The following is a 12249-nucleotide window of genomic DNA, read 5'->3' as shown; positions in this document are numbered from 1 at the left end:
AAAACTCTTCTAGAATATTTAGAGAGGGACTGAGAATTGAATAAAATAAGCTACATCTTTAATAAATAAGAACAGAGTAAAATAATGGATTGTGATCTAAAGATCAATGAATGAGCGGGTTCTTTGGGGGGTACAAAGGAAAGGGAGATTGAGGACTAATGTGTTTTTTAAATGCATTTTTGTTTTTACTCCCTAGTCCTATTCCTCCCCATGGAAAACCATTTTATTTTATTATTATTTTTTAAGTTTGAATTTCAATTTTTATTTTAGATTCAGGAAGGTACATATTCAGGTTTGTTACAGGGGTATATTGTATGATACTGAGGCTTGGGCTTCTATTTATCCTGTCACTCAAGATAGTGAAGATAGTACCCAATAATAAGTGTTTCAGCCCTTTCCCCCTCCTTCCCTTTTTCGGAGTCTCCAATGTCTATTGTTTCCAACTTTATGTCCTTATGTACTCAAGATTTAGCTTTCACTTATAAGTGAGGACATGTGATATTTGGTTTTCTGTTTTTGCATTAATTTGCTTAGGATAATGACCTCCAGATGCATCTATGTTGCTGCAAAAAACTTGATTCCATTCCTTTTTATGACCGCATAGTATTCCATGATGTATATGTACCACATTTACTTTATCCAATCCACCACTGATGTGCACCTAGGTTGATTCCATGTCTTTGCTATTGTGAATAGTGCTGTGATGAACATCCAAGTCCACGTGTCTTTCAGGTAGAATGATTTATTTTCCTTTGGGTATATATCCAGTAATAGAATTGCTGGGCCCAATGGTACTTATATTTTTAGTTCTTTGAGAAAATTCCAAACTGCTTTCCACAGTGGCTGAACTAATTTTCATTCTTACCAACAGTATATGTGTTCCTTTTGCTCTGCAGCCTTGCCAACATCTGTTATTTTTGACTTTCTCATAGCCATTCTGACTGTGTGAGTGAACCAACATGTTTCTTGATATCTCAGCTTCAATATCATTTGCTCAATCTATTTCCTCTCTTCTTGGATTTTTTTTTTTTTTTGTTCTGAAGATTAAACACATTTAACATTTTTCTCGTTGGCTTTTATATATTACCAATTCAGATACCTAAATGTCATAACATTCCTTCTTTTACTCCTTTGAGACTTATAGTCAGCCCACAATAAAATCTGATGTTTCTTCATGTACATTTTTATTCTTCATGTACATTTTTATTAGCATGGGTGTCATGCTAATTTTATAATTTACCTTCCTTTATAACCACAGTGACTAATTTCACTTACCTTCACCATCCTTCTCTTATCTTCTTCCAACCATCAAGACAAGATAGCCTTTCAGCACTCTTTACAATAACCAATATGATTTTGCATTCTCCAGATAATTAAACCTTGAAGTGTCCATTAATAAAAAGTATACTACACCTCTTTAACTTCTCAGTACTGTGAAGAGTGCTTGTCACATGGTAGGTGCTCAATAAATGCGTGTTAAATAATAACTCCAGAAACAATGCTTACTAAATGCCAGACCTTTCATGAGGAGCTTCACATGAATCATCTGATTTAATCTTTCCAACAACCCAGGAGGAAACTAAAGTTTATATATATTAAATAAGTGAACCAAAGTCAAAAGTAAGTAAAATAATTAGTATAAATGCATCATATATTATAATGAAAAATAAGACTCATTAATCAGCTAGTTTATAACTTTGAATGGTTAATACCTTTGAATTTCATATTAAGGAAATTGTAACATCAGAAAGATTCATAATACATTTCACATAGTCAACTTTGCCAATAAAAGGATAAAATATAAAACAAACCACTACTCTGTAAAACAGAATAAATACATATTTAATGTGGTAAAATTCCTTACAAGGAAACAAAAATTAAAAATATTGATAATAAACCATAGTTTGAGAGTTGAGATATAATCATTTATATATTTTTCTAATGCCCTTGGCCTGAGTACATTTTCACATTTGTACCTTGGCCTCAGCATATTTTCACATTTATACATATATAGTTATGTCTTTTCACAAGTATGTTAAGATCATGATAATTTAAGTTACTTGAAGATACTTATTTTATTTTGGAAGCCTCTCAAAATCTAACATAGTTTGCAACAAATGAAAAGATTTTGCTTCTACCATTATATGTAATGTGCACAAGCAAATGTGTATATGTAAATTGTATGTATTATTAAAATTTAATGGAAAAGAAAATGAAAGTAACAATTTTAAGAAAATCAAATCTAAGAACATATACAGGAATTAGAATGGAAAAAGTATTCTGGTATTATGAAAATGACATACAAGAGAAAAACAAAGATGATCCAAGATGAGAAAGAGCTGGTTCAGTTAACGAGGTATAGGCCACTCTGATGGAAGACCATCTTTTTTGCCGTAATGTGACAATATTGTGTTCAGAATTATTCTTAATATTATACTACTAAAGGCCACTGGAACCTAACTATATAAAACTAGGTTTAATAGCATGCTATTGCAAGGAGACCACATCACCAGGGAGACCACTGAATTGGCAGGGATCAGGCAGGATTTGCAAATCTAGGAACTGCTGGTACCACATTAATCTGTGAGGAGTTACTATTGTCTGTGGTTTTGAGATGGTGTATATAGATTTAAGTAAGCTAATATTAGAAGAGTTTGCGTTTAGATTGTTTTTGCATGTCATTTGCAGGATAGATAGTCATGCATGTCATTACTTGGTATAGTTCATCTGTTTTATATAGTACAGTCTTCCAGGGTGTAGTTTCCATTTGAATTCTCAGTTCTCTGCTCTGTTCTACTAGCAGAATTGCTTTTACTTTATCAATATTAATATAGTGAAATCCCATAAGAGTTAAATGAAATTAACTCACTGTCTGGAATGAATTAGATAGTGGTTAATTATAACAAAGAAAAAATATTTTTCTCCTTGGTGACCTTCCAGTGCTTAGAAGTAGTAGTAAGACACACACTAGGCACTTTGCCTCCATTCTTGTTTCCTGTTTTTACTTACCTCTCATTATTGTTCAGAATCCTGCTGAACAACTCAGTCCCACTCCCACCTCCATGCCAGTGATAAAAAGTTTTGTCCTGGGTTAAATCTGGTTGAACTCCAACAAGATTAATGAAATAAAGCAACAAATTTATTCATTTATTTATGAAGCTGTGGCTGAAAATTTATACTAGCTGACCTTTAAGTCCACTTAAATGAGTGATTCTATGATTCTTTGAATCCTGTAGCAAATAGATATCAAGTGAATTCTTCAGGATGAAATGGTGTTTACTTATTGAATAAGCATCAGAACTTTGAGCTGCTGCTCTCTTCTATTTTAGTATTATGTTATAATTCATTATGACTGAAATTAAAATAAATGAACACACTCCAATCTAAGAGCTAATTAGTTACATTAAAAACTGTATGTGGCCAGGGGTGGTGGCTCATGCCTGTAATCCTAGCACTTTGGGATGCCAAGGCGGGTGGATCACGAGGTCAGGAGATTGACCTGACCAACATGGTGAAACCCTATCTCTACTAAAAATACAAAAATAAGCTTGGTGTGGTGGCGCGTGCCTTTAATCCCAGCTACTCGGGATGCTGAGGCAGGCGAATCGCTTGAACTAGGGAGTCTGAGGTTGCAGTTGACCGAGATCGCGCCATTGCACTCCAGCCTGCTGACAGACTGAGACTCCATCTCAAAAAACAAAAACAAACAAACAAAAAACTATATGTAGTGTTAATATGGTTTCACTTTACCTAAAGTTTAGAATTGCATGGATTTGTTTGGGTTCAAATGAGTGCGGTGAGGGGTGGGCATAAATAACACAGTGAAAATACAGTAGTCTCCCCTTATCTGCTGGGGATATGATCCAAGATCCCCAGCAGATGTCTGGACCTGTGGATAGTACGGAACTCTGTTTATACAGTTGTTCCTCAGCATCTTTCAGAGATTGGTTTAAGGACTCTGCAGGTAACTAAACTTGAGCACAGAAGCTCAAGTTCCTTATATAAAATGGTATAGTATTAGTATATAACCTACATGTATATAACCTACACACATCCTCCTGTATACTTTAAGACATCTCTGGATTACTTCTAATACCTAATATAATGTAAATGACATGTAAATAGTTGTTATACTGCATTGTTTAGTATATAACAACAAGAAAATATTCTGGACCACCCATTTTTTTTCCAAATATTTTCCACCCAAGGTTGGTTGAATTCATGGATGCAGAATCCATGGATACAGAGGGAAAATTGTACTATGAGTTTTTCCTTTACAGTAGGAAGCAGGTGGCATATACAGCATGTATATGCTAGACAAAGGGATGACTCATTTTCCAGGAGGAACAGAGTGGGAAGGCATCACACTACTCGGAATGGCATACAGTTTAAAACTTAACAAACTTTTTATAATATTAAAATATTATAATATTAGTTATTATTATTTATATTATTAATATATTAATAAGTATTATATTAATATATTAATAGTATATTAATAATATATATTATTATTTATATAATTTAATATTATATAAATATATAATATTAAAAATTTTATAATATTAAAGCTGAATCAATAAACACAACATTTTATATTAGGAAGGATTTTCAACCATGCTGCTTAGCTTAATAGAGCACTCATAAATATCAAAAGTTCCTTAGTAAGCCCAAACTCACTCTACCAAATCTAAAAGCACACTGTTGTGAGATGGAATAATGTATCCCTTAGACTTCTAACTATTTGTTAAAACACTAACTAAATTTTAATTAAATAATTACGCATAGTGCTTACTTCCACAAAAGAGTTGTTATTGGTTACATTGTGTCCCTAAAGAGATATGTTTTAAATATGAACCCCTGAAAACTGTGAACGTGACCTTATTTGAAAATAAGGTCTTTTTAGATACAATCAAATTTGGAGGCAGTCCTTAGTGTGGATCCTAATCCCACATGGCTGGTGTCCTAATATGAAGAAGGAAGATGCCTGTGTGAAGATGGAGACATACAGAGAGAATACATGTGTAGACAGAAGAAGAAACTGGAGTAATGTAGCTGCAAGCCAAGGAATGCCAAAAATTGATGGCTAACATTAGACGCCAGGGAGAGGCAAGGAAAGAGTCCACCCTGAGTCTTAAAAGGAGTGTGATTCTGCTGACATATTGGACTTCTAGCCTCCAGAACTATGAGAAAAATAAATGTCTTTTGTTTTAACTCACTCAGTTTGTGGTACTTCGTTATCACAATGCTATGAAACAAATACAAGTGTTATCCGTTTTGAAAATCCAGTTTTGCAAAGACAGACTCATTTATTCTTAAAGAATAAATCTACTAAAATGTAGAATGCCATATTACGTAATGAAACAAAATTAACTCACCATATTCATTCAAGGTGACATTTAGAACTCTCCCACATACATTTTATGTTAATATTTAAGTGTGAAAAATATCCCTTTTAAATCTATGAGTGTTGTCCTGATTTAAACCATGCACTTTTACAATTTATGCAGTAGCTAGAAGTTAGTCCACTTCAATTTTTAGTATTTCTACTTGAGACAACTTACCTGGTGATATTTTGCCACCATATCAAAAAACAAGGAAAGTGGTAATGATGGCTGAAACATTAAGGAGAGGTACAGAGGTATGAGTTCTATACTTGTAGATAATATTCAGGTTTTCTAAAAAACTTTTCACAAGCAATCTGATTTCTCTAGTTTTTCTACAAAGAATGCAAATGCTGCCCCCTGAATGATGACTCAGTTCCAAAGTGATGATTGCATTTCTTGAGAATTACATTTGACAGTACATTACTGATGATGGTGTTCAAGTTTTTTAAAAAAGCACTTATTGTGGAAAATGGTAAGATGAAAATCACCACTTTATGATTTTCTTGTGTCCATGTAGGAGCACAGAACTATCCCAATACACATTACGTTTCTTTATTTAGTCCCCCATTTGTCACTTATGGTATCAAAATATCACATTAAATGCATTGCTGTACCAAAGAAGAATGGCAATTATAGAAATATTAAGCACTATATAAAAATACAGTGTGCTACATATCCAATGGTACATTAGACATTTTTTTCCTTTGCTATAAGAAAAATCTAAATATCTATTTCTAAAGAAAGTAAAATGCATTAGATTTGAAAAATACAATGCTATGTTTTTACACAGTCTGTTTAGATACCTATGGTTTTGGGGAGAATTTTTAGTTCATAAACTTTTCTCTGTTTTTACTATTATGGCTTTGGATATTTATTAGTTATTAGCTATATTAGTGCCAACTTAGAGCTGTGGTTTTCTGTACAATGCCCTGAAATTTCACCCTACTAACCTTTACATAGACTTACAAGTCATTGGTGCATAATAAGTATAGCTTCCACTTAATGAAGCTAGATCTTTATATTTTTAATACTCATTTGGAAAACCAATTAACTCTGGCTCTATTGAACAAATTGAATGGGAAATAAATCAAGTGTTAAAACATCGGTGACAGGCCAGACTTTCTGTAATTAGGGTGCTGATATGCCTAAGGCTGTCTATGTGGAGTTCTGTATTTTGATCGACAACTTCCATAGATTAAAGTGATTAAGTTTTTTTAGCACACGTCCGCATCTCACATCTTAAAACCCAGAGGCTTGTATCACAGGGAAAAATCCCTAAAAAGTGCCACACAATTTACATAGGAATTTCACTTATTCTTTCATATTCAACTTGCCAAGATAATATCTACTATGATAAGATGCAACTCTACTGTTCTTCACATCAGTTCCATTCAGAAAGGATATTTCGCTGCCTTCCTCTTTTAAAAAGACCTTTCAATTGTTAAAATCAGAATATTAGGCAAGAAAAACCTCTCTAAGTTAAAAAAAAAAGGGAGAGCAGGCAATACAGAGACAGAGGAAGAGAAAAGGATGGAAAAAAGACGTTAGGGACTCTTAAGAAGTTATTGAAATTTGATATAATATACTAAGATGAAAAGAAGAAACAATGATTAAAAAGAGGAGTGGAAGCTCCAATGTTAAAAAATTGGGAGTGCTAATTCTGCAGTATCTCTGAGTGACTTAAGAAAGAAGTATCCAGGAAATGAAGGATCCTGGTCTCTGCATACTGGGTTTGGGCTAGAGTGAATTCATATGGTTTTACCAGTACCTAATTCTCCACAAAACTCAGGTCTCTTTCTAGCATACTTAAAAATCTTCTCACGGTTTTCTGTGATTCTTAGGATAAAGTCTAACTTCTTAAAACACCCTAAAATTTTTCTTATTTATTTATGTAGCCTTAGATTAACTCTCCAGCTAACCTATTTCTACTCCCTCCTCTATGCTTTTGTGTTCAGTTTTCTGCACTATGTCAGCAATGCAGTCTTACAAACAAGCTGTCTCCTTCTCAAACTCTATCTTCACTCTCTAAGCTGTGACATGGGTTATAACCTCAGCTAAATACTCTCTCACATCTCCTCAGAAGAGATCAGTGTCTCTTTTCTCTGTACCCATGATAACTCATATTATTTCGATTACAACCCTTGAAACAGTCTATCATAGTTAGCTCTCTGATTTGTAACCCTGTATTCCACCAGTTGGTCATCTGCATAAGGACAGGCACTATTCCTATGTGGGTATTTGGTTTTTTACTATTAAATCTCCAGTGTCTGGTACAATGCCTAGGGTAACATATATATGTTAAATAATGCATGATGGGGTCATTCTAGCTGATAGGTGTTGGTTGCTACGTTTTACTGAGTTAAAGTAAATTCTATGTCTCTGACTAGACTCAGTAGCAAAGGGGCCATGAGTATGTTTTAATATTCTGCCACAACCAAGGAAGGAGGACTGGGGAGACATGCATACCACATTGCTAACATTTCTTAGTTCTCACTAACGGTTTTCCCCAGATCATCAGAGAGGAAAAATTCAGTTTATATTGGAGCCCTATTAAAAGTTGTATATAATTTTTGATATTAAGCTAAAATTAAATACATTTTCTGATAAAGCATGTGCAGTCTTTTGCAGAATATCACTGCTATTCTCTATACAATTTTATGTAAAGAAGTACTTTCTTTACATAAAGAGATTGCAGAGATTGTGAAGAATTTATCTGATGGTTAAAGATACAGTCTAACGTGCTAAGTGAGCAAACTCAGAAATAGAATATTTCTTCCAGGATATTGTCTTATTATGTGATACTTCTCTCAGAACATGATACATATTTTAACAAATCAGTTAATTTTATGATTATCCTCATCAACGAGGTAATTCCTTCAAAATGGCTTTCCATTATCTATCACTTTTCCTGAATTTTGGGAGGTATTGATGAATTGTTGCTTCCTGGTAACATACATTTTATCTCCTGAGTATGTGGATTTAAGATGACTTTGTACTGGAAGTATAGGTTGTTCAAATTTACAGTTTTCAAAAATGTGTGGCTACTCACAATTTGGAGATTATAAAATTAAAACTGAGAAATCAAGGACCAGTAAAATGTGTATAAGAATCTCTTAAGGAAGAAATAATGCCTGAAATAAATGCTCCAAAATATGAGATCCAAGTTAAATCATGTAGAAATATTAACAATCAATTCTTTTTAATTTGGTGACACAAAAAACAAACAGAAAATATTTACTTGTATCTTCAGAGTTTTCCCAAAAGAAAATTTTTTAATTTTAATAATACAAGATATGCATAACTTTAAAAGTTCAAGAGTACCAAGCAGTTGTGTTTACAATAAACAAAGCTCTGAATCTGGTAAAGTTTATGCTCCCATTTTTATTCATCTTGTCTAGTCAACTGATATGGTTTGGCTCAGTCCCCACCCAAATCTCATGTCAAATTGTGATGCTGAGTGTTGGAGGGCCTGGTGGGAGGTGAATGGATCATGAAGGTGTTTTTCTAATGGTTTTGAACCATCCCCCTTGTGCCGTCTCATGATAGAGTTCTCACAAAACCGGGTTATTTGAAAGTGTGTAGCGCTCCCGCTTCACATTCTCTCTCTCTCCTGCTGCCATGTGAAGATGTGCTTGATTCCCCTTAGCCTTCTGCCATGATTCTAAGTTTCCTGAGCCCTCCCAGCCATGCTTCTTGTTAAGCCTGAGGAATTGTGAGTCAATTAACCCTCTTTTCTTCATAAACTACCCAGTCTCAGGTAGTTCTTCACAGCAGTATAATGGACTAAGACATCAACAACTGTTGAAAGTGCAGGATTCTACTTTGTACTAAAATTGGAGCACTGAAAAACATGCATTTTAGAATTTCCACACTTTCAAATTTCTCAGGAAATTTAAGATACTTTGAAAATTTCATATAACATACATAACTAGGGAGATTTTAAGTTTTATTAATATGACATTAAATCATTTCTGTTATACATAATAGTATAATGTGGTCAAATTCAGTTAAATAGATTGTCTGCAAATACTTGTTTATGTACAATATTTAAATATTTACCAGAAATCTAAGCTTCCTAAAAATCATATTTACTACACATTTTAAAAATAAGAGTAGTACATTAATCATAGTCATGTCATTCAAATGGCCAACTGTCCACATTGCCAAATATTCACCAGTATTAAAACTGGGAAAATGCTTATGCATAGATTATTAAAATCTATCATTTCACAATTCTTATCTGGACAATTTTCAGAGATGCGAAACTTTTTATCACAAAGTTAATCTTCACTTTAATATTTATGCTATTTTAGTTGAAAGCAAGGAGGAATTTATTTCATTAGACAAAAGCATATAGAAAAAGAACATAGAGTCTGAAAATAAAACTAATTTACGCTAAAATAGTATTTCTATAAAATGTCATTGCAACCTTTAAACATTATGTTTTTCAATGAATTGTCATCTGACAAAGTGCACATTTTCTTTCTTGTGAAATGAAATGAATTATCAATTTAAAATAGTGTTTCCATAGGCAAAACATATTCTGAGTCTTTGGGATTGACAGTGTAAATGCTGGATTTGCTCATATAAATAGTTGCCATGATTCTGCATCTAATCACACTTAATCTTCTAATGTACCTCTAAATTTCTAGCTCTGACAAATAATGCCCTAACCTATGTGTACTTACACCAAAATTATCCTGAATATTTTTTGTAGTTGTTTGATTTTGAGTAGAAAATGCATTTCTTCTTTAAAGGTCTTACAAGTAAATGAACACAGTTAAGAGGGTTGTAAAAATTAATCTAAGAAAAATCATTCCCTTTGATATGTGGACATAGTGACAGTTTAAAATTTATATGTGCTTGTAGTCACGCAACAAGTCCCCCATAAAGGATGTGACACATTATAGTGGCTAGGAACACAGACCCTACAGCCCAAGAATCTGGGTTCAGATGGTAGTTCTACCACCTATTGTCTGTGTAGGGAAAACTACTTCACCTCTTTGAGTCTTGGTGTCCTCGTGTACTCAATGGAGGTGATGAGAATAGAACCTAGTTCACCTCACTGTATGAAGATTAAATTAAATAAGTCAATATTTTAAAAAAATTTAGAGCAGTACCTGCCACATACTAAGCACTGTAAAATTGATGGGTAAATAACTGTGAGAAGCAGTGCTAGATTCAGATGCCACCACTTGGATGATTTGTCTCTGTTGGAGAGATAGGACATTCTTAACCTGATAACATAGATGTAAAAATACTTCTGGGTTGCAAATAATCAAAGAAGGAGTTTTTCCAATGTTTTATTTTCCCCCTGAATTATTTTTAGTCCTTGACCCTGGTCTTCATGTAAATAACTGTGGCATTTTTTAGGGGTTTTATGGGTGTATTTTAAGGTTTTGCTTCCCATAATTAAAATTTGTCTCATCCACTTTTCTTTGTACACCAGGAGACCTCTCTAGACTGCATCCCCAAGCTCTCTTAACACCTGGATTTCTCCTATGTTAAGCCGTCTTTAACTCCAGAGAGTTATATAGAAGTATTTTCTATTCAAACTAATTTTCTACTATCTATTAATATAACACGGATGTACGTTTTAGTGTGTATATAGCTGACATTGTGTGCGTGTGTGTGTGTAGTTGGGATTGAGAATGTTGTTGTTGTTGTTGTTGAGACACAGTCTTGCTCTGTCACCCAGGCTGGAGTGCAGTGGTGAGATCTCGGCTCACCGCAACCTCCGCCTCCCAGGTTAAAGCAGTTCTCCTGCCTCAGCCTCCCGAGGGGCTGGGACTACAGGCACCCATCACCATGCCCAGATAATTTTTTTGTATTTTAGTAGAGATGGGGTTTCACGGTGTTGCCCAGGCTTGTGGCGACTCCTGAGCTCAGGCAATCCTCCCACCTTGGCCTCCCAAAGTGCTGGGATTATGAGTGCAGGAGCAGGCACTGGCAAGAAATCAGAGGAAAGAAAGGGAAAAAGATGAGGATATATATATCCCATTGCCACATCTGCTCTCTTCTGATGGGCCAAGGTTTGACAGTGGCTCCTGTCTGACAGCCACTCTTCCATGGTGGCTACTTTTACAGATTTCTTAACATTGCCTCCTGTTTGCCCCTTCAGAGGAGGAGTTTTAAAGCCTCCTACTGTTACTGGCTTCTGGCTGCTCCACCATCCCTAGTTGAAATGGCCCCCTTGTTAGCTCTTTTCATTTACCCCAGTTAGTGTGTCATCTGGTTAATGCTAGCAACCTGCCTCATACATGTAGTATTTATTAATTAGTTATAAATTTTACCTTTCTGCCCTCTAAAGAAACTCATGTTGAGTGTTTAAAATAATAGGATGATTCACTATTTCCTATCTGCCCTTGAAACACTTATTTGTATAAAATGCAGTGGTTCTTTGGGAGACATTTCTACTCACAAACCCTTACCATAAAATTTGGCAAGTTTTTTGAAAGCAGAGTACTTTCATAATTTTTTTTTAGTGTGAGTTACAGAAACCAAAACAATATTAAAAGTGAACCCATCCTAACATGACACAGCTAGCTAGAAGATTCCAAGGCCTGTGTTCTTTTCCTCAATTATTCGATATCTACTAGAACGCAATTTTAGCAAGGAAATAATTGAGACTATATAAAATTATATCAACTGCTTACTTCATTAGAAAATACAGGACAGTCATTTCAATGATTATTTCAATCACCTCATGCTGGAAGTATATACTTTTTGGGGCTTCAGTGAGGGAAGCATATTTAGAACAAACAAATATAAGTTATAGTTTCACCCAGTAGATAATAAACATCATCAGGTCATTCATTCTTTCAATAGCTCTGTACTAGATGACTTGCAAAGCCCAGGATTC

General features: G+C 34.3%; 1 protein-coding gene across 3 annotated transcripts in view; it reads right to left on the bottom strand.

Moving 5' to 3' along the window:
• Positions 1-12249, bottom strand: part of KHDRBS2 (KH RNA binding domain containing, signal transduction associated 2) — a 627085-nt gene that overhangs the window by 125102 nt on the left and 489734 nt on the right. Inside the window, exon 7 of one of the 3 annotated variants that reach the window (XM_030928982.1) lies at positions 5565-5615. The exons of the other annotated variants lie outside the window; for them this stretch is intronic. Coding sequence (XP_030784842.1) covers positions 5565-5615 — 51 coding nt within the window. The remainder of the gene's footprint in view (positions 1-5564; positions 5616-12249) is intronic. 3 annotated transcript variants of the gene reach the window in all.

The sequence above is a fragment of the Rhinopithecus roxellana genome, chromosome 4 (genome assembly GCF_007565055.1).
Source record: "Rhinopithecus roxellana isolate Shanxi Qingling chromosome 4, ASM756505v1, whole genome shotgun sequence".
NCBI classification, from domain to species: Eukaryota; Metazoa; Chordata; class Mammalia; order Primates; family Cercopithecidae; genus Rhinopithecus; species Rhinopithecus roxellana.
Note: the sequence above shows the minus strand (reverse complement) of the source record. Positions and strands in the feature narration are given on the sequence as shown.